Below are 26,876 nucleotides of genomic sequence, written 5' to 3' on the forward strand. Positions count from 1 at the left end.
ATGAATATATGTTTAAAATGAAATCAAAATAAATATCTGTGGAAAATATTTTATACATATTCTATAAAATATTCTATAAATGTTCTATAAAATGATTTAAATACAATTTCTTAGTTCAATTCTAATCAACTTTAGGTAAGGGCTGAGATATAAGCCATATTTATTTTGTTCAATATGCTTTTATTCTGTTTTTATGCTGGGACTTGAACTCAGGGGCCTGGAAACTGTTCTTCAGCTTTATTTTGCCAAGGCTGGTGCTCTACCACTTAAGCCACAGCTCCACTTCATACTTTTTGGTGGTTAATTTGAGGAAAAATTCTTATAAACTATTCTGCTCAAGTTGGGTTTGAACCATAATGCTTAGATCTCACATTCCACCAACATCTAGATAGTTTTATCCTTAATATCACAGTCAATGACAGCTCAATCAAAAAAAATGGAAAGTTAACTCCTGTTAGCCATGTGATAGAACATGTATGTATGATTGGGGGGTGGATCTTGTGGGTGAACAGAGTACCATCTTGAGGTAGAGAAGTATGACGTTATCAGAAAAATGAAGGAATTTTATGTGCTGTGCAACTTAAAGAAGTTACATTACCTTATCATGTATCCTTTATTGTAAACACCACTATAATTTATTATATTGATTTCATTATAGCCTTTTTGTTTCCCATGGAGATAGCAATGCCATAATCACATAGATTATATGACTTACAGTAAATGATAATCAATCCAATAGGCACACTTTTGTAAATACATTCAACCAATTCTGTGACCATTGCTTTCAAATATATGCAGAAGTGCAGTTTTCCTTAAAGTCTGCTGTGATTTTTGGCTCCATTTTCATCTGTTTCTTCAAGGTAAAGTGTAAAGTGTAAAGGTCTGTGTAAATGCCCCTGCGCTCTCAGTACATGCACAACTCTGCTCCATCATGCTCTCTGGTCTTTCACAGATACTGTATATTTGTTTCTGCTGTTTTTCAGGGAGAACTTGAAAGAATTAAAATATGAGTGATGTAGGAATATTAAAATGCTCTTGGGAAATTTGAAGGCTGAGATTTATTTGACTGATATTCTTAGATCCAAATGGAGAGTGTATAAAGTATCTTATTTTGAATTATATCTCACTGAGTTTGCTTTCAGTGGTTTTCTCATTTAGAATGTTAATGGTTACTGTAAAGGCAGGCATGTGTCTGACGAGCAGCCAAGAGCATTTTTAAAGCCTTGTTAATCAAGGTACACTGCAGTATTCTCTTATAAAAGGTTACAGAAACCATATGTAGTATACGAGTAGCCAACACACCCAGTCTGCTAAGGCAAATGTTTCATGATTTCTCTTCTTTTCCCTGTACGCCCCTAGATCTAAGCACGTATCTATCATGTTTTCTTGTTCTCTGTTGATAGCTCAATTTCTCTGAGGAATTCCATAACATCGTTCACAATTCTCAACAATAGTCATTCTTGGTTTCATTGTTTTCTTTCCCCAGTGAAAGAATTTCAACAGCTTTGACTATACATTTTGTTGTAGTGAAAATGAGGCCAAGAGAGAAGGGCACACAAATGGAGGAAAAATAAGCAAATATGCAATCATATTTAATGTATTTTTTAAAATGAACTACATAGCTATGGGTAGGAATGGAATGGGGAAAGGCAGGGGAAGAAAAATGGAATGAATAACACTGATTAAGATGGCTGACATGTGGAACTGCTATGCCTTTGTGCAGCTCCTTAATAAAAGTAATAAAAATAAAATAAAGCCCAAACTTAATTGATGAGCATAGAAATCCTTTGCTATCATCTCTCTTCTTTCCTCTCCCTTTCCAGTAGCTTGAAATGAATGCATTGCTTTAAATACATTATTATCATTTAAGTCATGTACTTTGCTTAACTCATTCAAGTGGATGTTTTCCTTATCAGGAAAGATCTAGTTAAAAGTCCAACCCCAAGAACATTATCATTTTTCCCAGTGTAAAGTCATTAGTCTCCTAAGTTTATAGATGTATTTATCTTTTGTCATACTTTGTAAGTTGTTCTGTTCTGTGTATTTTTTTCTCACTCCACTGCTTGGTCTTCAAGAACGTGTCTCTTAGCCAAGCCTGGTAGCTCATGCCTGTAATCCCAGCTACGCAGGAGGCTAAAATCTGAGGATTAAGATTCAAAGCCAGCCCTGGCACCAAAGGACCTGAGACTCTTATCTCCAGGTAACCTTTAGAAAATGAAAAGTGGGGCGTGGCTCAAGGGTAAGGCGGGAGCCTTGAGCTGAAGAACTCAGAGACAACACCCAAGCGAAAGGGTAGGGTGGTAGCCTTGAGCTGAAGAGCTCAGGGACAGCGCCCAGGCCAAGTTCAAGCACCAAGACCTCCCCTCACCCTGAAAAAGTAATGTGTCTCTTATTTCACTTGTATATCTGAGGAGGCATAGTAAGATCTCATAAAGCATTTTTTTTTCAAGTGAATGGATGAATGAAAGGAAGCTTGGAGTCCAAGACAAGTACTGAAGAAAGCACATGTACAATAAAGTTTCTATTAGTAGAGCAAAAAATAAAGACTTGTCTATGAAAGAAGAATTGGCAAGGGATATGTCACTTGATAGTCAAAGGATCAAGAACAGGGGTTAGAGAATAGAAGATAAAGCCCTGAGGGTCTACCATGGTAGTGAGAACCCTTTCAGAATGGTTGAAGAGGACAGCTCAAGTGACTATGAAGACCATTAATGAGTATATATAAAACACAGCAGAAAAGTAGGTTATCAGTTGCTATAATTAAAGAATGCTCCTCTAAACTAAAAGCACTGATAACTGCAGCTAAACAGATTTGAAATCTTTTGTTTTGGAATCTGAATTGGCTCTTGTGTTCTGTATGAATTTTGTAGATTTCCTTATCCTTAACAGAAGTGAAAAGTAATTTGTATCCACTGTGTTCTCTCAAGCATTGTTGATGTAAAGAGCTTCAGAATTGGACAAGATTAATGAGAGTCAAATGAGATATATAAGAAAAATAAATAAATAAATCTTCCAAATTTATTATTAATCTGTGTAAACTAAGCCAAACGGGCTAAGCATAGGTTCTAGAGCAGAAAATCTTTAATTTCCCATGCTTTAAAAACTAGTAAATACATTCTACTTTTGTCTCTTTTCTTCTGACTCTTCTGATTATGAGGCCAAGGTTGAGCATACCTATGTGCTTCTATTTGTTTTGAGTTTGTAATCAGACTGACTCAAAAGAATATTGGTTCAGAATTTTTGACATTATATTTGCAGTATATTTGATTTGTTCTTTGCTGTAGAGGCCATTTAACTTTACTGGCCATTATATTTTAACTATCCATGATCTCATGCAAGGACTACATAAGAATAGAAAAGTCATGGTAAATCAGCCATAAGTATCCTTGACTCGATGGAAACTGTTCAATTATGACTGTAGTCCACACTTTGAAGGAGAAGGCTATTTTCTTCTTTCTTCAAATGCTACTTTTTAAAAACTCAACAAACATCTTAAAAATAACTAAAGCCGTAACTTCAGGCCATCAATCAAAAAATAACCTAAAACAAGCATCACAGAATTGGGGTGGAATGTTTGATATTAGTCTCTAGGGACATACTTGCATGCTCAGTTTGTTGGAAGCTCAGTATCTTGTGTAGAGAGGTCAAACATAAATTCTCTTGAGGGCTGATGAACTATTCTCCCATGAAACAAAACAGCTGACTAGAGCTTTCCATCCTGTTAATCTGTGTTCTGTGGATACTAACAAAGCAAAATAAAATAATAAAAAAGCACTTTGTATAATTTTCTTGGACCAGCTACATTCAGAAGCATGCAGTCATGGTAGCCATTAGTAAAATAGAAGCAAAATATAGTTCAAGATAAAGCATAAGCCTAACAATGTTTTATGAAATGTTGCACTATAAATAGTAAACATGTAGGATTCTCTTAAAACACATAGGTGTAATATCATTTTTAAATTTTATCTTTCTCCACCATGCTATAAACATGTTTTTAGGACAAGAGTCTTTCCCTTCAGGATAGAGATGAATTATATGGCTCTATCTCTAACCCCTCGATTTTCTGCTTTAAAACTCATCATCAAGGCTCTACACTTCTGATCCCAAAGGATCCATAAGAATTTTAAAGGATGTAAGTTGAGTGTGCCCTTCAACTCTATTATCCTGTACAAATGTTCTGGAAAGCAAGCCCAGTTCCTATGTGGTCATGGGGACCCCTGAGGGATTACTTAACGTTTGGTTATGAACAAGGAACTGAGCCTTAAGGAGATCACGTACCTAATAGGATTTCACATCACTTCTTAGCGCATCATCTCACACATAGCAATCCCCAGATTGACCCTATTTCCTCTGGGTCAAGTCTGTGAGGATTCATGTCTAATATGAGCCAATGAGGAGTCCCACTTCTCTCCATAGTTCTGGGAATATTTAACCAGCACTCTCACATTCCTTGCAGGTTAACTGGGCCAGGTTTTTATGTTGATTTTTGTGTTTGGTCTTCCTTTCTATTTGGAGACCATTATTACCATGTTCATTAACATGGCTGTCTGAACACAGGCTATAGCCTTTAGCGTTGGGGAGAGAAGTCCTTTGACCCGCCAACTTCACACTGAGTCCACCTCTCTCCCTTGTATGTGGTGACAAATACAGTGACAAAAACAACTGCCTTGTTGACACCACTGAGGAAGGGTCTAAACCGTAACCCAGGATACATCTATTAGCTGAAGAATGCATCAGACCCGGATATCTGGGTGTCTATGGCATGTGAAAAATTATGCATGATCATAAAAGGTTCATGCTCATAAAAGGAAGTCAGTGGGACCCATCACTTAGTGGGTAATATCAAAGCTACCTTTGGTAAAACTGATGACAATTGTGAGGAATCCTTACTTCATGGACTATGAAATTGGCTTAATGCTAGGGGAACAGGCATGAAAGCCCCTGCCTTGTTATATCCCGCTGGGGCTCTCCTATTTCCTTCCTCTTTCCATGTAGAAGGTGGTGCGCACCTTTTCCTTGTTAAAGAAGTCTAGACATATTAGCCAACTTAAAGATGTAAATATCTTTCTGCTTTGTAAGTATCCAGTGCTGCTGGAGGGTGTAGGCAAGGAGTAATGATTCGGTCTAATGGTACATCTTTTTTCATTGTGTTCTCAGAAGCAGTGGTCCTTGAAGCATTCGGACTGTCACTGGGTCAGCAGAGGACTAAAGATTTTAATAACCAGAGGTCTCTCTAACCTTTCACAGACTTGGGGTGATGTCCAACTCCAGATTCTTTGTGAGGCCAGCATCCCATTATCAGCAAGGCTCATGAGAAGTGAATGCACTCTTTGACATACGTATTAAATTTCATATCTACTTCCAAATCTCTAACTTCCATTGACAATTTCCAAGATTTGGGGCAGAGGGATAGGTCACAGTAATTTCATACTAGTAACTCAAGAGGCATTTTGACAACTATGCATATATATGTTTATATAATTTTAGAAAATGTATTTACAGATGATGTTTTATAGCATATATTTATCAAGCTACCTTAAAATTATTAAAAGTTATACAAATATGAACATTGTCAAGAAGTATATAAAATATAGTAAGGGTAGTTTGGGAAATGACAAATGTTTTAAGAATATCTACCTACCTATAACTTGCTATTCTGATAGTTCTCATATTCGACATTCTGATAGTAACAGTAGTAGTTATCAAAACCCTTGGCACTAGTGACTCACACTTGTAATCCTTGACACTCAGGAGATCTGAAGGTCACAGTTAGAAGCCAGCTTTAGCAGGAAAGTCCATGACACTCTTATTTCCAATAAACTAGTCAGAAAAATCTGGAAATGGTGCCATGGCTCAAGAGGTAGAGCACTACCCTTGAGCACAAAGAGGATCAGGGACAGCATCCAGGCCTTGAATTCAAGCCCTAAGACTAGCAATTAAACAATAACAATAACAACACACACACACACACACACACACACACACAAACACACACACACACACACACACCAATGTGGTTTCCCCTCAACTAATTTGAAAATATCCAGAGTCATTCTTTTTTTTTTTTTTTTTGCCTTTGGTGGTTCTCATCCAAGGCCTAGCACTCTATCAGTTCAGCCACAGTTCAACTTAAGGATTTTGTTGGGGAAGGGGGAATTAATTGGAGTTAAACATTTCATAAATATTTCTTCCCAGACTGACTTTGAGCCATAATTCTTAGATCTCACTGTCCTGAGTATCTGGGATTAAGGAATGAGCCACCAGGATTTACTAAAGTCACTCTTTAGCAAACTACAGAGACAATATGATGAAGAGACAGAAAGGCAGCAAGGTTTAGTTTTTTATTGCAAAGCCTCTTTTGTACCTTCAGAACTTTGCATTGAGCGTGAAAGTTGCCTATTTCAAAGAGACTGAATGAAGTCTTTAAACATGTCTGTTCTCATTGAATCTCATCTTGATCACAAAAGGTAAGAACTAGAAAGAACTAGAAGTTGTTATTCATTCTAGTTGTTATTCTACCAATATGGAAACTAAGTTGAAAAGACCATTTCTAGAATATGTCACTCAACATATAATTTTGAAAATATTTATTAGAGAATCCTCACACTGTTAATCCAAATGAACTTTTAACGATCTTCTTGTTTTAACAACAAAAAATCATAATTTAGCAATGAGTAGCCTACTTTAGACTAGGTTTGATGAAATAAAAGTGAAGGATGGATTTCCCTTAAAATCAGATGCCCAAGTTAGATGCAGTTTAGTGACCCATTTAAAAACATTCTTATATCTGGTACTATTTTAGTCATTTTGTATAATTTATGATTCAGAATAGTTCTGTATGAATTTTGTTTTCTCAAGCAGAAAGGGTTTTTCACTCTGAAACAAACTAGTTGTACAATTAATATTTTCTGCAAATACTGAGACAGGAAGAAAAGGAGAAATTTGGGGAAGGGGGGAATGAACAGAGGAAAAAGGAGAGCACAGAGAATTGTTGGAGAAAATCAGGAAAAAAGAATCCTTTATATTTATAAAGAGGCAGGGTTAGAGATTAGTGATGTTCTTTTTCCTTTTAACATTTTAATTATCATCAATTAGACAAGGGGTTTTCCCTTTCACAAGTACATTATACATGTAATTATCCTATTTGCTTATACTCTCTACTCTCTTAACCCTTTTCTCTCTTCCTAAAACATTCTCAACAAGTTTAACTGACCGTTGGTGGTGATATTTCCTTCCTTCTAAAAATACACTTTTCATGGGGGGAATTTTTTTAAATGCCTTGTTTGCTCTCTACTTCACAATTCTCAACTAACAAGTGAGAAAAAGTTTAGTGGGGGGACTTTCCCTCCCCTCTCCCTCTGCCTCCCTCTCTCTGTTCCTTTATGTCTCTGTCTCTCTCTTAAATATAACAATACAGCAAGCAAATATCCTTTAGCCAGAATTCAGAATTCCAAACATGTATATAACAAAAGCTATTTATTTCATTTTGTTTTTACATATAGAAATCTGCAACAAACAAACAACAAACATATAAGTTTGTTGTTGTTAATCTTATGTAAAAACATGATTATTTGAAAAGAACTTTGGTTATGATTGTGATTGTTATGAAAAAGGATGAAAAGTCTTCTTAATTGCATCTGTCATTCCAGGTTTTAATTAGTGACCAGACCACAGCCCCTGAGGTTCATTTTAGGTATGAGTACAGTCTGCCCTGACTTTCTGTAAGAAAGCAAGATCTTCCAAAGGAAGTACCAGAGCCTCCAACAAAGCAACTCCATTTTGTTAGCTAACATTAATTATATGGAGGAAGAGATTTGTGGTTAGATGTGTGATTATACTACATTGCAATCAACCCCATCACCTGAAATAGCATCTATAAAATATCATTTCCATGTTTCTTTTCAAAGTTGCAAATAATCTCACCAGCCTAATCCTTCCCGCTTGTCCCATCTACCTACGGAGTCTATTTCTCTTCCTTCTTTCTCCCTCTATTGATCAATAGCTTTCATTGAAGGCAGCTCAGCTTTAATTATTTAACGTTATTATTAAGTTGCTTTAGAGGATGGAAAGAAAAGCCCAAAACTAGATTTGGCTTTATTTTCTGGATCATCAGTAAAAGGTAGCTATATATATAAATATATATAATGTGTATACATACACATATTACATATGTGTATATATATGTATAACTATGTCCACATAAATATATGCACACACATGTGGATATGTGCACTGTGTGATAGCTCCTGGGCTGGCACTAGAGAGTAGTTATTCATAACTACTCTCATAACTGATGTTATTCAGTTATTTATTTTTAATATTTATGAAGCAGAGCAGTGTACATCACACTAGAATGTGATTTTTTTTCCCCAATCCTGGGATTTGAACTCCAGGCCTGGGCTTTCCCAAGGCTAGTGCTCTACCACTTGCGCCACAGTACCACTTCTTACTTTTTCTGTATATGTAGTACCGAAACATCAAATCCAGGGCTTTGTGCTTACTAGGCAGGCACTCTACCACTAGGCCGTGCGCTGGGTGCACACACAAGGTAGAACTATACTTATACTTGTCAGTATTAATCAATAATTATAAACTATTCGTCAATTGTTCAAAATTTGTTGGTTATAATGGTGGTTGGTGACATCATCCAATATTTAAGGCCAGCTTTTATTTTTGTTTGCGCTCCATCTGCAAAGATTTAGGCATATTTGTTTCATAGTACCTGTCAAAGAAAATAACATAATAGCCAAAGGACTCCAGCCTTACTCAGCAGTTGTCTGTTTACAGGTTTAGAAACACAAGATGTTGCTATCAGGTTTTTATGCTAATTCTGTCTATAGAGAAGTGGGAACAATCTGTTACCAGCCTTTGGAAGCTGAATGTTGACAAATATTGGTTGGTATTTAGCATTACTTTTACTTTTCATCTTAAACATCTCTGTGGTGCCAATGAGTCACACACAGCAGACCTCAAGAGTTGTATCCGCCATACCCACAACAGAGCCTCATACAATATGTGTAGAGGGAATGCAGCTGTCTGACTACACACGAATTGCAGAACAAAATCATTCCTATTCTGATTTCTATAAAGAAGCCAATCCAGATACCTTCAAGATAATTGACTTTGAATCACACTATTCTTGGAGGTATACAAATAATTCAAGCCTTCATATAGCATTGAAAGAAGATCTTCTTTATCTGGCTTTTATTATCTGGGTCTTACTTTTTAAAACAATGTCAAGCAACCTTCTGAACAAGAACTGTCAATGTTTTAGTTCTGTAGGCTTTATTGAACCTCTCAAGTATTATCGCTGGACCAGCGATCATGTTTGGCAGGATTGGTAGACAAGGAGTCAGCCTGTGAAAAGCACATGGGATATTTCTCCTCTGTCACTCTTCTGCTGGATTGAACTCTGGCTTGTGTTTTCCTGGCTTCCTGTTTGCTACAGAAAACACTCAGTGTTTCAGTGAATGGTCTTTCTGCACAACAGAAAACTCAGGCCAGGAACTAGGTTCCTGAGGACTGTAGTATTGCTGGGTATATACTGAGCATATAAGCATCCTTAGATGGAGAGAGGAGTGAATGAGGAGGAAGATGAGGACATGCTATGGAGAAGGCACAAGGTGCACTGGGAGTTTCAGAATTGCTTCTTCTTAAGCAGAGCTTCTTCCACAGCTATACTCCAAAGATCAAATAAAAGAAAGGCTCTAAGAAAAAGTGGGGAAGTTTCATAAGCAGAGTGCAGGTCCAGTTGGGAGCTGATGGACAGACTTAAGGAGAGTGAACGCAGCTTTAGTGGTACTGATGCAGCAGTATTCACCTATGCCAGAATCGCTGAGGACCAAGTTTAAAATTATTGTTCCACATTGAGCTACAACTTACCGGGCATTCTATTGAGCCCACTGTTTTCTTCTTGGATGACTGAAAACAACCACTGCAAATGCAGTGACACACCCCAGCAGCTAAAAATCTCTCTTGCTTGGCATCTTGACAATTTTCATGGATGACTTACATTTAAAACAGACCAAGAATTTTTTGTTGTTTTTTTTCCTGAATTAAACACCATATGAGAGAAACTTTTCATCCCTCTTGGTTCTGTGCTCGCCTTTTATAGGAATCTCTCTCTTCTGAATTGAGGATAAGATTTCTCTTTTTTGGCTCTGTCATTTAACTCCACTCCAGTCAACTTATTGATAAGTTACATGGCAAAGGGATACTTTGAAGCCCAGCCTGCTTTCTCTCCCTGTCTAACCATGGGATAATTGAGTCAGCCCAGGACAGCTACCCAGACCATGTACACACCCATAGCTGTTTGTTGTGTGGGGCACGTACAGATACTGACATGAGGAAGAAAAAAGTCAGAAAATTACATGTTCCTATGTTGTTCCCAATCAGGATGTTAAATTAGGAAACACAAGTGATTCCTTTATTGTGCTAGTTATTATAGTTTGACAGCAATGGAAGAAAATAAGTGATGTATATCATTGCTGGTAAACTCTTTGGATCAATAAAAAAATAAAAGTAAACAAAATAATCGATATTCTGTGTCCTTGATTGGAACAACTGCTAATTCATACATTCAATGCTGTATGAAATTCAAATCTGTTATTGATTTTTTATTCATGTTGGAGTTAAGAGTTTTGAATTTAGAGTATCAGCTACCCAGATAAAAGCCTGTTAGTGCTGTATATCATATTATTGTTGCTTTTGGGGATTGTAACAATTAAAGAATACCTACAGTCTTTTTGTTCTCATTTATTTCTTTCCTGATAGACTCTCATGGTTTTTGCCTGAGGATTGGTCTTAGACTGTGACCATTTTTCCTGTCCATTTCCTAGGTAGGATTGCAGGCATTTGTCGGCCTTTTCAAGAAACATTAAATTTTTATTTTGTATCTAAGTTATTAACATCATCAATGAAATACTAAAGTATAGTTGAATAAGTATTTATAGTTTTTTTAAAGAGCTTTCCTGGATATTACTGTAGATAGAACTTCTTAATATTTAATTTGGCTGAGGAAATTATTTAGCATCTAATAAAATTTATCTCTTCTGTTAAAAATTTGTATGTATTTATGCTCACAGAAGTTTCTCAAACTGTGGCAGATTGAGTTCTTGGCATCACGTCTAGAGCAGAGATTTGAGACTGTCACTTGAAGGCCAAATCTAGCCACAAACTGTGTTTGGATGACCTGAGGCTAAAACATGTCATTTGAATACCAATCAATTAATCAATTAATTATAGAAATGCTTCAGTTAATCTCGAGACCTTGTGCTTAATAGAAAGGTGACATATTACCTAAGCCAAAATAATAGCCCTTACATAGTTTTGCCTTCTTTTTTTTTTCATGTAAGTCTGGCCTTTTTACTTGAGGCTAGCCTCAGACTAAGATCCCGCTACTTGTGGCATCACATAGAGCCGAGAGCACCAATATAATAAACCTCTACACCCAGCTTGTCAATTGAAAGGAGGCCTTTCTAACCTTTTGGATTGAGTGGCTCTGAATTGGGATGCAAGCTATCTCTACTTCCAAAGTAAATGAGAAAACAAACATGAGCTAGCATTCCCAGGCTAACATCTATATTTTTAAATAACAGAAAGAATTCCAATAATAATAATAATAATAGTAATAATTTGGCTACATGAGAGTATACATTCATCGTTCCTAAATAAAGTTTTGTAGAAATGCAGTGACACAGCAAAGGCAATACTCAGGAGAAAATTTATAGCTCTAAGTACTTACATTAACAAGTTGGAAAAATCACAAACCAACAATTTAATGTGTCACCTTAAGCACCTGGAAAAACAGCAACAAACCAACCATAATCCCAATAGAAGGAAGCAAATTATTAAAATCAAAGCATAATTAAATGAATTGGAGTCCAAAAAAAACATAGAAAGAATCAACAAAACAAGGAGTTGGGTTCTTTGAAAAAATTAACAAAATTGACAGACCCTTAGCAAATCTTACCAAGAAAAGAAGGGAGCACACCCAAATAAACAAAATTACAGATGAGAATGGTAATATCATGACAGAAATTACCAAGATCTAGAGTATCATAAGGGAATACTTTTCAAACCTTTATGCCAACAAATTTGAGAATCTAGAAGAAATGGATGAATTTCTAGCTAATATTAACATACCCACACTGAACCAAGAAGACCTAATCCAACTAAACAGACCTGTTTCAACAACTGAAATAGAAATGGCAATAAGAGACCTTCCATCCAAGAGAAGCCCAGGGACAGATGGATTCACAGCTGAATTCCATAAGGTCTTCAAAGCAGACCTCACACCAATACTCCTCAAGCTCTTTAATGAAATTAAAAATGAAGGCTCTTTACCAAACACATTCTATGAAGCCAGTATAACCCTCATCCCCAAACCAGACAGAGATTCATCAAAGAAAGAGAAGTATAGACCCATTTCTTTGATGAATATTGATGCAATACTTCTCAACAAAATACTGGCCAACAGTCTTCAGCAACTCATAAAAACAATTATACACTATGACCAAATAGGATTCATCACAGGGATGCAAAGCTGGTTCAACATATGCAAATCAATTAATATAATTTAACACATCAATAGGAGCAAGGACAAGAATCACATGATGTCTCAATAGATGCAGAAAAGGCATTTGACAAGATCCAACACCTGTTTATGCTAAAAAGCTCTGGAGAAACTAGGAATCCATGGAACATTCCTCAGTATAATAAAGGCTGTGTATGACAAACCCACAGCTAGCATTATACTTAATGGCGAAAAGCTAAAGCCATTTCCTCGAAAATCAGGCATGAGACAAGGATGCCCACTCTCTCCACTCCTCTTTAACATAGTATTAGAATTCCTTGCCACAGCACTAAGGCAAGAAGCAAGCATAAAGGGAATCCAAATAGGGAAAGATGAAGTGAAACTTTCCCTCTTTGCAGATGACATGATTCTGTATTTAAATAACCCTACAGACTCCACACTCCCAAGCTGCTTGAGCTGATTCAAAACTTTGGCATGGTATAAAACTAACCCTCAAAAATCAACTGCCTTCCTATATGCCAACAATGAGAGGAACAAGGCAACAATCAGGAAAGCAACTCCTTTTGCAATAGCCTCAAAGAAAATAAAGAACCTAGGAATTAACTAAGAATGAAAAGAACCTTTTTGATGAAAACTTTAAAACCCTGAAAAAGGAAATTAAAGCAGAATGGAGAAAATGGAAAAACCTCCCATGCTCCTGGATTAGAAGAATTAACATTGTGAAAATGGCAATCTTGCCAATGGCTATCTAAAAATTCAATGCAATACTCATCAATATCCCAATGTCATTCTTTAAAGAAATAGAAGAGGCAATCCAAAATTTCATATGGAATAATAAAAGATCCCGTATATCAAAAACACTTCTTAGCAGAAAGAACAGTGCAGGAGGAATTTCAATACCAAACTTTAGACTCCATTACAGAGCTATAGAGACCAAAACAGCTTGGTATTGGCACAAGAACAGACCTAAAGACCAACGGAATTGGAACTGATATTAACCCACAGACCTATGGCCACCTAATCTTTGATAAGGGAGCCAAAAAAATAGAATGGAAGAAAGACAGCCTATTCAACAAGTGGTGCTGGCAGAACTGGTTAAGCACCTGCAGAAAACTAAAGTTGGATCTTTCTTTGTCCCCTGCACCAGGATTAACTCCAAATGGATCAAAGACCTCGAGAAAAAAAGCAGGTACACTGAAAACTTTACAAGAAGGAATAGGAGGTACACTAGGTCTCCTTGCCACACGTCAAAACTTTCTTAATAAGGACCAAGAAACAGAACAAATCAGAGAAAGTCTAGATACATGGGACTGCATTAAACTGCAGAGCTTCTGTATGGCAAAGGACATAGATAGCAAATTAACTAGAAAGCCTACAGAGTGGGAGAAGATCTTCACTAACCATACAACAGACAAAAGCCTCATATCTAAAAAATATCCACAGCTCAAAAAATTGAATCACTCCAAAACTAATCCCCAAAGAAACATCCCATTAAAAGATGGGCCAAAGACTTAATGAGAGTCTTCTCTGAAGAAGAAACAAAAATGGCCCATAGACACATGAAGAAATGCTCAACATCTCTGGTCATAAAAGAAATGCAAAGCAAAACAACTCTAAGATTCCACCTCACTCCAGTTAGAATGGCCAGGATCAAGAAATCTACTAACAACAGATACTGGAGGGGATGTGGTCAGGAGGGATCACTACTACACTGTTGGTGAGAGTGCAAACTCATTCAACCACTATGGAAAGCAGTATGGCAGTGCCTCAAAAGACTAAACATAGAGCTCCCCTATGATCCAGCAATTCCACTACTTGGCATTTACCCAACCATCCAGAAACAAGGACATACTAAATCAACCAGCACAACAATGTTCATTGTAGCACTATTTACCATAGCAAAGATATGGAACCAACCTAGATGTCCCTCAGTTGATGAGTGGATCAACAAGATGTGGTATTTGTACACAATGGAATTCTATGCTGCTGTCAGAAAGAATGACATTGCCCCATTTGTAAGGAAATGGAAAGACTTAGTAAAAAATCATATTAAGTAAGCCAGACTCAAAGGAACATGGGCTCAATGGTTTCCCTCATTTGTCCTAATCAGTAGAAACCTTGGGCTCTCCTAGCAGAGATTTGCAATAGAGCAAAACCTTGATACAAAAGGCCATATAGTAGGACCCTGAATGAAAGGATCTCTAGGATATAGATACATAAGCCATATAATGAATGATTGTTGTTCTTAAGGTACTATGTTATCTCTCATCTCTTTTGCTGTTCCTTTGTTATCTCATATTGTTACAGTATTTCTCCTGGTTATCTGGTATATTGTATATATGTGTATTTGGTTATTTGAAGTTGGATAGGGAAGGGAGGAAAACAAGATGAGGGGCTGGGATGGGGGAGGGTAATGGGGACCAAGACACGAGAAAGGGTGTCAATGTATGTGAAGTAATGCACCGTCTATCTGGCGAATGTAACCCTTCTATTAATTATAATAAAAATATATGAAAAAAAGAAATACAGTGACACTAACTCATTAGCATACTGTCTGTTTATTCTCCAGGTAAAACAGTAGGAATGAGTAGCATTGAGGCCTAATGCATTGATTGCCTAGCTCTTTATAGAAAATATGTATTGGCTCTTGATGTAAAGCTTCAAAGTATATTTTGTGTTTTAAGTGCTACTTTGTTGTTTGCTAGAGTATGTTTAAGTTAAATTGGGATTTCAAATTTTCTACTATATACTGCTTAAAAGAATATAGTTTGCTAAATTACTTTTAAAATAATTCTAGTAATCATTAATATGGTCCACATAATGGTACTTTACATTGTGTGCATGGTATAGAATGGTAATAATACTGCTTTAAATGTAAAAATATTGAATAGAATAATCAGTGTGTGCCTAAATGCACAAATATTTTCTTTCCTGTTTAATTGCTTGTACAAAGGATTTTTCAAGTGAACATGTCAGATTCTGAGTATAATGCATCTGGATCAACATTATGTCTTTCGCCATTCTCCCTATTTCTCCCAGCTTCACCCATCCCCCCAGCTTCCCTGGCTTCATAGTCACATAATCCATTGAACATTAAGATGCTTTTCACCTATCCTTTCTCCTGTCCTCTCTGCAATTGTCTGTCCCCACCTCTACCTCTCCTCACCTCCGGTTCCCAACAAACACACATTCTAGCCTTCTGGTATTTATTTTTGTTCGAAATTAAGTTAGTTATACCAAATCCACAAGTATAAATTTTTAAAGTAGGAAATAAATTTAGAAAAAATGATGTTAAAAAAATTAAAGCAACTGTATTGGTATGGCGTTTTAAAAAGTTTTACTTTTTAGTATTTGCAAATTGACCATTATCATGTATCACTTTGATAAAAAGGACAATATTGAATAAAATTAGAGTGGAATTGTTCAACATTTTAAAATTGTTGGTCAAGGGTTAGAATCTTTTCTGGTAGTGTAATTATCAAAATGTTCTGGAGAACAAATGAGTAGTTTTTATGGAATGACACATGGTAAGTCATTTTTTAAAACCAAGTAAACCTTAAATTAGACAGCGTGACAGCTTCATGTCAGCTGCTTATGTGGTCATTTTTGTGGGTCATGGAGCTTGCACTCTGGGCATGGGTATTGTTCCTGAGTTCTTCAGCTCAAGGAACCACCCTACCCCTGAGCCCCAGCCTCACTTTCCATTTTATAGTGATAAATTGGAGTCTCTCAGTCTTTTGTGCCTAGGCTAGCTTTGAACCACAGTCCTCACATCTCAGCCTCCTGAGTAGCCAGGATTTCAGGCATGAGCCACCTCACTCTGGCTGTATGCTCTTTTCTCAAATGCAAATTATGCCCACAAAATCCACTGATTGCATTGATCTGATGAGAATACACAAAAATGGAGCCAAATATATAACTTGGTGGCAGATGGGTGATTGAAATGATCTAGGGAATGTAACATCTAAGACCTAAAAGATGATAGTGGTTGAGCTTAAGTTATGTCTGTCTGCAGTGTGGTTTATAGGATAGCATCTTGAGAAGGCTGGAAGAAAGGCCATTCAGTATTATTCCAGTGGTGTGTGTGGGGGAGGCAAGGGGGATGTGGGAGTTTGGCCTAGCAGTAGAGGACTTGCCTAGCATGCATGAAGCCCTGGGTTTGATTCCTTGATACCACATACACAGAAAAGGCTGGAAGTGGTACTGTAACTCAAGTGGTAGAGCTTTAGCCTTGAGAAAGATTAAGGACAGTGCCCAGGCCCTGAGTTCATGCCCCAGGACTGGCAAATAAAAGGTATGCCAACTAACCACCAAAAAAGCAAGTGAAGGGCACCAGACTTACTTGAAGAAAGCTAACATCTCTCTCCTCCTCTCTCCCTCCATCTTCCATGCTCCCCCCCCTCTCTCTCTCTCTCTCTCTCACACACACACACACACACACACACACACACACACACACACACAATCGTAAAGGTGCTGATAAAATTTCTGAGACTAACCCATCTGATACCCTGTCCTAACAACCAGAGTGTTGAGTCCTTAGCAGATGTGCCTCTGTGGTGGACAGATAACTTTTAGGCTCCTCAAGGTTCAGGACCTAGGTTTGGGATTACTTAGTCTACAGAGGGAACATGTGCATATTCATATCAGCAAGTCCCAAAGATGGGGCAAACCCAAGCACTCAATTGTTACAAAAGCTTACACTATGTTATGAACCAACCTTAGGAGTTTGGGCCAAACCAAGAATAATGCAAACTCCAACCAATAACCTATCTAGTTTCTTGATACACCTCACCCCCCCCCATGAAGGTTGGAGGAAGTATATTACCCTGCACATTGAAGCACTTTAGCAAATGTGTCCTTTGCATTCTCCTTCAGCTTTCTTAGGCTTCCATGCCCTGCTGGATTCTTGGCTGGAGAAGCAGGTACAGGAAACACTACCACTCATGCGTGAATGCCAAGGCTAGATAAAATATACTGAAATGCTGCATCATAATGCTCTTCTGTCTACCACATCTTGTTACTAATAAACACTTCTATTGTTTTCATTATGTTTCACATCCTGCCTGAATTTTTCTCTGCTTGGACACAAAGGACTGAGGAAGAGATTGGCTCTGGTGTGGCAGGGCCACTAGAAAGAATTTCACCCTAGAACTTGTTAGAGATGCTAAACGACAGGCATTTGGAGAAGCAGAACCTTCATTTTCACAAAACCTACAAGTGGCTTTGAGCACCATAAAGCCTGACAAGATGTGGTTGAATCTAATGTATTATCTTCTTAGATAATCAGTTTCCTGGAATGAGTTTGGGTATTCATGTAGTCTGTGGAAAGCACAATAGAAGGGGACAATTCTAGTGTGAGAAGGGCTGGTGAAAGGGCTACGGTGACACTTGGGAAGGAGATGGCAGTGGGGAAGGAAGCAAGTGGATTGAAGAGGCAGAAATTCATCCTTAGTTCCAGATAGCACCACTGGCTGGGATCATGGTGTCACTACTGTATAGGAGGGTACCTGGGGGGAAGTAGGGTAGAAAAATAAAATAAAATAAAAACAAAGAGAAAACACTTACCTTTAGAATGCAATGAAGAGACTTGAGACAGAAGAGGCTTGAGAAAGTCAGATGGAACTAGTCAGCTAGGGCTGAAATGATAAAAGAGAGAAATGATATGAATTATTTGGGCATGTGGGAAGATATTCTCCAAAAGGTCTGTAAGAATTTTTGACTGGCATGCCTTTGGTGTTCTTCCTTATCATAGAGTTTATTGTTTATTTGATTTCTGAGAAGGGAGTTCATTAGTTCCATCACATTCTTTAAGGGAATCTGGGCTCCTAAGTCTGATTTAGGTGGAAAACACCCAAGCCAATCATTTTAAATGCATTTGAAATTTGAGGGAAGAATTCTTCCTTTCTGTTCTGTACTCTTCAAGGGTAGTATGCAATAACCAAGAAAACTGAGGACCAAGGAAAAAATAATTATAAGAATGGAAATGTATGCTTCATTTAATTGATATCTGATTATCATGTCCTTTGTAAGCTCAACTCTTTCATTTTCTAAAGAGATTGTATTTTCTCCATAAATGAAAGCAAGGCTTCTCTAAAATTTTGTAGATAAACACTTATCTTCAAGTTTATAAGTAGTAAAATTTGGGGGGGGCTGGCTAAGAAAACCAAATAAATCCAGTTTTATTAAAAATTGTTGTTGGCAGGTATAAAAAAGCAGGAAGGTGATAATACAATAAAACACAAATCTGCCATTCTGGTGCCTTAGTTCTAGAACTGGCAGCTGACAGTCATGTGGAAACTGATGAACAAATATAGAAAGTAGACATGTAGAAATGTAGTAAATGTGAAGTTTATTTTCACACCCAGTCATTTATTTCTGTTTGAGTCATCTATCATAATACACACATTAACACACCAGCCTTATTGTAATTATCCTGTTAATTTTTAATCCATAGACAGTTGCTCATAAAAATACTAGCATTTACACGATAGTACTTGTGAATGTGAAGTGCAAGCCACAGTAACTTGAAGATACATTTACATTTTATGCATAAGAACTATACATTTTCATTAATGCTGTTTTAAATTTCCACCTTTCAAAATCCGAAATGACAGCTGAGGAGCTGCATTTGGTTTTCCAGTGAATGACAGCAGCCAGAGGGTATGACTAAAAGGGTGAGAAACATTAGCACAGAAAGCACAGGTTTAGCTTAAATAACCGTTTCAAAAAGTAGCATTTTAGACTAATGTCAAGTATTCTATATCTGAGTGCTTTGGTGCACAGGCCTTTAACTCCATCTCAGCATACATTTATGTATGCTATGTTTGAGTGCAGGCAGATTTTTCTAGGAAATAGCAAAACTTTCATTACCTCCTTTTACTTAAACACCTCTAAATGACTTGGAAATATGCTCCTGAAATACAAAGTTCAGTTACAAAGTATCCTCAGTGATAAGGTTATTCATTCAAATAACTGAAACCAGTTAAAACCTGGAATTTCTCCTGTCCTCTTTTATAACAGGGATGCATCCACATTAAGACACTACAGAGAATCAGATGGCAATTTAGAGCAATCTGGACAATGTTGCACGTATGTGCACAGTATACAAAGAAGAAATCTGAAAACTCAGCAAATAAAATTATGTAATAAAGTGGCTCTAATTGGGAAGAAAAAACTTTTGCCAAGCAAAAATGTTCTTTTAAGCAGTTACTAGTTTGCTTTTAAAAGTCTCTTATCCTTAAAAAAAATCAAGAAATTAAAATACCACATAAACAAAACACGAAAGAAACAAGTACAGAAAACTCACTTTGTATAAAGGCTGCTTCTTCCTGCAATTTAAACAGCACGAGAGAAGAATATACGCGGAGTTTTTCCTCTAATACACATACACGCCAGTTCTGAAAGGCCCAGAATGAGGCCCCACCAACACGATCCAAGGACCCCTTCAGTGGCAGCCTTCCTAACTTTGAAGGAAAAGAAAAAAATAGAATCTCTGTTTCCTCCAAGCCTGTGACGTATGCACAAAACTAATTCCCACTAGGCTAGGAAAAAAAAAAATGCCCCTTGTCAATTTCTACTTAACATCTTTGCAGGACATCCTTTAAAGGGAAACGCTGTCGAGAATTAGTATTTGAAACAGCTAGAGGAGAGCCAAAAAGTTGTAAATACACAGCATTTATTTGTTTATTTATTTATTTTATCGTCTGGGTGGTGTATAGAGGATTTGCAGTTATGTTTATAAGGTAATGAGTACATTGACTTGAACATTTTTACCCCTTCCCGTGCTTTTCTCCCACAGCATTTGTACATAAATCCACACTCACCCGAGAAATTGCCACTGACTAAATTAAAGGGATACTTATAAAGCTCTTTCTCTAAAAAATGACTCTAGTTTCAAATTCCTTGGTTAATCTGCTCTTGACTTTGTTGTATGGTGCTGACCAGAGCCTCCCCTTTAGACCAGAATGGTCCCAACTGCCAATCTCTTCTGTGGAATACAGGCTGGAAGAGAGGAGTCCATTGTGCTCTTACCTTTGGACTTCTTGGTGGTTGGAGAGGTGAACTCTGGCTTGTGGTCTCTCTGACTTTTGTCTTGGGAAATCTGGGAACTTTGAGGCTTGGATGTGTCTAGATTAACTCAGGGTCATTGCCTGCTCTGTACCTACACTCTGAACATCTGCTCATTTCCCTGTGAGCTGGCAGCCATTCTTGCATCATATCCACGCTGTATGACCTCACTGTAGCCCAGATTCACCTGAAGAGCAGTTAGAGAGATGAGAGAGCTTACGAAAGGACTGGACACTGAGCAAACTGACAACAGGAATTCTCAGTGTTCACATGGATCTGTTCAAAAACCTCCAGAATCTCCATCTGAGGCCATTCTTTAGAGAGAAGAAATATTCTTCCTTCACTTCCTTTATATCCAGGCTAAGCTTTAACTATCCATACTTTAAATGTTAAAGGCATTTATTCAGCAATTTTTTTGATGTCAAATACAGCTACAAAAAATAAAAAACTTGAGATATGGAAATGCAGAGCCAGTTATAACAGCCCTGTGAGCTTTAATTGCCTGGCGGATGAGCAAGACATGAAAACAAAATCATTGTGATGTGCAACAAATTCTGACCCAGTAAAAGGACATGAGTGAATTTCATTAGCAATGGAATTTAATCCTCATTTAATTCTTGCTCAAGAGACATTTTCCCTCCTTTTATAATCAAGGAAACAGACGGATTTTGGAGATTTAAAAGTGACTATGTACCCTCATTAGGTTATGGGGTCACTGGCTCCCTGGCTTATTTGTGCCTTTTCAGAAGGCAATATACATCCACGGATTCAACTTTAGAAATTTCTCTGCCCTCCTCAGTTTAGGGCAAATTTGTCTTCCACCTGAACCACTCACCTAAAAGAAATCAAACAAAACCCTTGAGATCATAGATCTTAATTAACAAAGAGTGCACTCTTGACTATTACAGGAATTTTCTCATCTCTAGACACCCCTATCTTATCTTAGCATTTGCCCCCTTGCTCTTCTAATTCTTCCCCTGCTGTTAGCATCCTCAGGCTCACCCTTTTTTTCTCCCTACTGTCCCCGAGAGATCGGTACCCCTGATCAGAGCACTTCTGTTACTTATCAAACCATTTTACAATTATGAGACTCCCCATCTGCATTCTCAGTTGACATCACTCTCCAAGATTCTAGGAAACTATTCTATTCTCTCGGAATCTTTGAGTCAGTTCAGTCACAAATAAGCCTCTATTTTTTTCCCTATACCTTAGTTCGTTGTTTTCTCTCCTACTGGGTTTGGCATATTCACAAGATACCTTAAGCTCACATCTATTCTCCATCAACTACAATCTTGCTTAACTTCTTTTGGTTCTGCTCTGTGAAATGACATCTCTTGTTTCAATATCCTGGAGGGAGAAAAACATGGCAAGGGGTATGAATGTTCAAGAAGTAATGTACCCACTATCTGACAAATGTAGCTGTAACCACTGTATACATCACCACGACAATGAAATACAATTTTTATTAAAGAATTTATTAACATTGATTTTTGTATCATATTTCAAATGACATTTAACAAACAAGTATTCAAGAAGGGAATTTCTATATACAATCACTGGCACTTAGATTTTAGAACATAAGCAAAATTAGTCTGAGGGTTTGTATGTCATGTATATATATATATATATATTAGCCTATGTAATAAAACACTATGTCTATAGAGTCATAAAATTTTATGTCGATGTAGTTGTGTTTATATTTCCAGTATCATGTCCTTAGTATTGGGTATGCAAATATTGAGTCCTCACTCTTGTATTGTTTGGATCTAATAACCATGTATTAAGGATATCATGCGCCTTTTGTTTCTTTGGTCTTGACTTGTCTCACACAACGTGATTTGCTCTAGATTCAACCACTTCCCTGCAAATGCCATTATTTTATCTTGTCTGTTGGCTATGTAGAATTCCATTACATATATATATATATATATATATATCACATTTTCTGTATCCATTCATCCACAGTAGGACATCTGGATTGTTTCCATCACCTGGCTGTTGTGAATAGTGCAGAAATGAACATAGTTGAGCAGGTGTCCTTATCATATCTTGGGTTATGATGTTCAGGGTAGATGCCCAGAAGTGGTATAGTGGGATCGTATGGAAAGTCAATTTTCAGTTCTTTAAGAAACCTCCACACTGCTCTCCAGAGTGGCTGAACTAGTTTACAATCCCACCAGTAGTGCAGTAGGGTTCCTTTTTCTGCACAACCCCGCCAGCAACTGTCATTGTCTGAGTTCAAAATCTTGGCCATTCTTGATGGGTAAGGTGCTATCTTAGGGTTGTTTTTATTTGCATTTCCTTTATGACCAAGAATGATGAACATTTTCTCATATGCTTTTCGGCCATTTTAACCTCTTCTTTGTATAAGTTTCTCTTTAGTTTCCTTGCCCATTTAGTGAATGGTTTGTTGGGTTTGGGGGGATTAGTTTCTTGAGTTCCCTGTAGATACTGGATATTAAGCATTTGTCAGATGTATTGTTGGTGAATATCTTTTCCCAGTTGGTTGGCTGTCTCTACTTTTGCGACTACGCTTTTATCTGTATAGGAACTTTTTATTTTTAGGTAGTCCCATTTAATGAGTCTCTCTCCAATCTGTTGTGGCCCTGGGATTCTGTTCAGGAATCTTTTGCCTGTGCCTATGAGTTCCAGTGTCTCTCCTACTCAATCGTGTAGCAGTTTCAAGGTATCTGGTCTGACATTGAGGTCTTTGATCCCTTTTGAGTTAATGCTTGTGCATGGTGAAAGGCTAGGATCAATTTTTAGTTTTCTGCATGTGGCTGCCCAGTTTTGCCAGCACGAATAATTGAATAGACTGTGTTTGTTCCACTGTATATCTTTGGCTCCTTTGTCAAATACAAGTTGACAATAGATATGTGGTTCTATTTCTGGGTCTTCTATTCTGTTCCACTGATATTCTGGTTTGTTTTTGTGCCAATACCAAGCGTTTTTTGTTATTATGGCTCTATAGTAGAGTCTGAAGTCTGGCATTGTAATACCACCTGCATTGCGATTTTTGCCTAGAATTCTTTTGGCTCTTCTAGGTGTTTTTTTGTTCCATATGAATCTATGGATTGTATCTTCGATTTCAGTAAAGAATGTCTTTGGGATTTTGATGGGGATTGCATTGAATTTGTATATCAATTTGACAGTATGGGTATTTTCACTGTATTAGCTGTCCCTACCCATGAGCATGGAGTGTCTTTCCATTTCCTGATGTCCTCTTTAATTTCTTTCGTTAGGCTTTTATAGTTTTCATTGAATAATTCGTTTACATCGTTGGTTAATTCTTTTGGGGGCTATTGTGAATGGGATCATTGTCTTGATTTGGCCTTCTGTTGTGTATTGTTGGTGTACAAGAAGGTTACTGACATTTGTAGGTTAATTTTGTATCCTGCCACTTTGCTAAATAGTTTATTAATTCTAGGAGTTTGGGAGTGGTGTTTGTTGGGTCACTCAAGTAGAGGATCATGTCATCTGCGAATAGGGATCCCTTTGATGTCCTTTTCTTGCCTTATTGATCTGGCTAAGGGTTCCAGTACTATATTGAAGAGAAGAGGGGAGAGTGGGCATTCCTGTCTAGTTCCTGATTTTAATGTAAATGGCTCCAGTCTTTCACCTACTGGCTGTAGGTTTTTCATATGTGGCTTTAACTATTTTGAGGAATGTACCTCTTACTCCTATTTTTTCTAGTGCTTTCAACATGAATGGATGTTGTATTTTGTCAAATGCTTTCTCCGCGTCCAGAGAAATTATCATGATTCTTATCCTTAGCTCTATTGATGTGATGTATTACATTGATTGATTTGCGAATGTTAAACCAGCCTTGCATCTGTGGGATGAAGCCTACTTGATCATAGTGTATGATTTTTAAATTTGTTTCTGGATTCTGTTGGCTAATATTTTATTGAGGAGTTTTGTGTCTGTGTTCATTAGAGAGATAGGTCTGTAGTTTTTTTTGTTGGGTCTTTCCCTGGTTTGGGGATGAGAGTAATACTATCTTCATAAAATGACTTTGGTATTGCTCCTTCTGTTTCTATTTCTAGGGAGAGTTTCAAGAGTATAGGTGTTACTTCATCTTTAAACGTCTTGTAGAATTCCGCAGTGAAACCATCTGGACCTGGGCTCTTTTTGGTTGGCATTTCCCTGGTTGCTTCCACAATTTCATTTGTTCAGTTTGTTTACTTCATCATTGTTTAATGTGGGTAGCCTATATTTATTTAAGAAATCATCCATTTCTACTAGATATTTTTGTTTCTTTGAATATAGGCCCTGGCAGTACTTATTCATTATGGACTGAATTTCTTGGATATCAGTTGTGATTGTTCCCGTGGGGACTCTAATCTTGTTTATTTGAGTCTCCCCTCTCCTTTTTTTGATTAATCCTGCCAGGGGTCTATTTTGTTGACTCTTTCAAAGAACCAACTTTTTGATTTATCAATTTTGTGTATAGTAGATCTTATCAATCTCTGGTATTTCTGATGTTATTTTTGTTATTTCTGTCTTTCTAGTTGTTTTAGAATTAACTTTTTCTTGCTCCTCTAGGTGTTTCAGGTTTTTTTTTTAGGTTATTCACATGCTCTTCTTGGTGATTTGTTTTCAATATGCCCGAATATCATAATTTCTGTTATGAGTTTGGAGTCTCACTACTATTTTTTCTTTAGTTTGCTTTATTTTTATAATTTTTTTTTTGCCCATAGAAGTGCTTAAACTCTGGACCTGGGCATTGCCCTGAGCTGTTCAGCTCAATACTATCACTCTACAACTTTGAGCCACAGCACCATTTCTGCTTTTCTGGTGATTAACTGGAGATAAGAATCTCGGCGGACTTTCATACCTGGGCTAGCTTTGAATGGCAATCCTCAGATCTCAGCCTCTTAAGTAGTTACGATTACAAGCATGAGCTGTCAGCGCCTGGCTGCTTTAATAGCCACTCTAATGATGTTTCCAGATTTGTATGAAAAATGTACATCTTTGTGATATACCAGTGCCTCACACATGTAATTCTAGCTATTTATAAGGATGATATCAGGATCATGGTTTTGAAGCCAGCCTGGAGAAAAAGAATCCATGATATTTCCAATCAACTAGCATAAAGCTTGAAGTTCAGGTATAACTCAACTGGTAGAGTGCCAACTTTGAGTAAAAATGTCAAGCAAGAGCAAAGCCTGAGCTCAATCCTGAGTAGTAGCACACACATACAAAAATGTACATCCCAAAGGAATTATATGTGCATATACACAAGGTCCTAATTTATTCACTGGGATTACTGGGGTTTGAAATCCGGGTATTACGCTTGCTCGAAAGCCATTCTTACCATTTGAAACATGACTTCACCCTTTCTTTTTGCTCGGGTTAGTTTCAAGCTAGGATCTCACTTTTTTACCATGCGAGCCGAGACTCTGATCTTCCTATTTAAGCTTCCCTTTGTAGGTGGGATGACAGGCAAATACCACTGTGCTCATTACTGAGATGGGATTCCACTCAGGCTGGCCTTGAACTGCAATCCTCCTATTCTTAACTTCCTAAATAGCGAAGATCACAATATAAGCCACTCGCGAAATCACCTTTCACATACCCTGGTAAGAGGAAGCAAACTTCCACCCTCCACTTCCAACCCATTCAAAAACACATAAATTAGGTTTGATTTATGTTTATGCTTATACTGGGCTTTCAGGGTCTGGGCTCTTCCCGAACTTATTTTGCTCAAGGTGAGCTCTCTTATCATGGGAGCTACAACTTCGATTCCAGCTTTTGGTGATTAATTGGAGATAAAAGTCTCACAAACTTTCCTGTCATGCTGTCTTTTAACCATGGATCCTCAAACCTGACTCTTTAGTAGTCATAATTATAGGCATGAGTCACAGGCACCCAGCTACAAATTAGTTTGATAGAGACAATCCCACATGGGTCTGGATTAAATGGCGTCTTTGATAAGGGTCAATTGCTCCTTCTCAATGTGTAGTCTGCAGCAATCTCCAAATCACTGAGTCCATAGGTGCTTTCTAGTATAGGCAGAGCACTTCTCTAAGAGATTCAAGATGACTCTATATTTAGGTTAAGCAATTTAAACTCTACTCATCACTGGATCTTTCAGATGGTCAAAACTCGGGATGACTTCCTTTGATTATATGAATTAATATGGGTCTATATATTAAAAATGTCAGAAGATGGATCTGGGCATATGTCCCAACAACTGTACGATAATTGCAATAATATGCATTAGCAGGTATGAGAATATAGCTGCATATTTACTAACATCTGGCTAATT

The 26,876-nt window shown here is 37.3% G+C and overlaps 1 protein-coding gene across 9 annotated transcripts in view; it reads right to left on the reverse strand.

Annotated features, from left to right (window-relative positions):
* Window positions 1–21,707, reverse strand: part of Fhl5 (four and a half LIM domains 5) — a 45,680-nt gene extending 23,973 nt beyond the window's left edge. For 2 of the 9 annotated variants that reach the window (XM_090338407.1, XM_090338401.1), the window contains exons 1-5: window positions 21,608–21,707; window positions 20,570–20,792; window positions 19,845–20,001; window positions 18,104–18,174; window positions 3,600–3,742 (exon numbers count right to left, since the gene is read on the reverse strand). In XM_090338407.1, the coding sequence (XP_090194533.1) occupies window positions 3,600–3,605 (6 nt within the window). In that variant the 5' untranslated portion in view covers window positions 3,606–3,742; window positions 18,104–18,174; window positions 19,845–20,001; window positions 20,570–20,792; window positions 21,608–21,707. The remainder of the gene's footprint in view (window positions 1–3,599; window positions 3,743–18,103; window positions 18,175–19,844; window positions 20,002–20,569; window positions 20,793–21,607) is intronic. The other 7 variants (XM_090338408.1, XM_090338400.1, XM_090338409.1 and 4 more) reach the window with 5 other exon arrangements.
* Window positions 21,708–26,876: the final 5,169 nt, after the last annotated feature.

Source organism: Megascapheus bottae, chromosome 8, assembly GCF_031878675.1.
Source record: "Megascapheus bottae isolate mThoBot1 chromosome 8, mThoBot2.hap1, whole genome shotgun sequence".
Taxonomy (NCBI): Eukaryota; Metazoa; Chordata; class Mammalia; order Rodentia; family Geomyidae; genus Megascapheus; species Megascapheus bottae.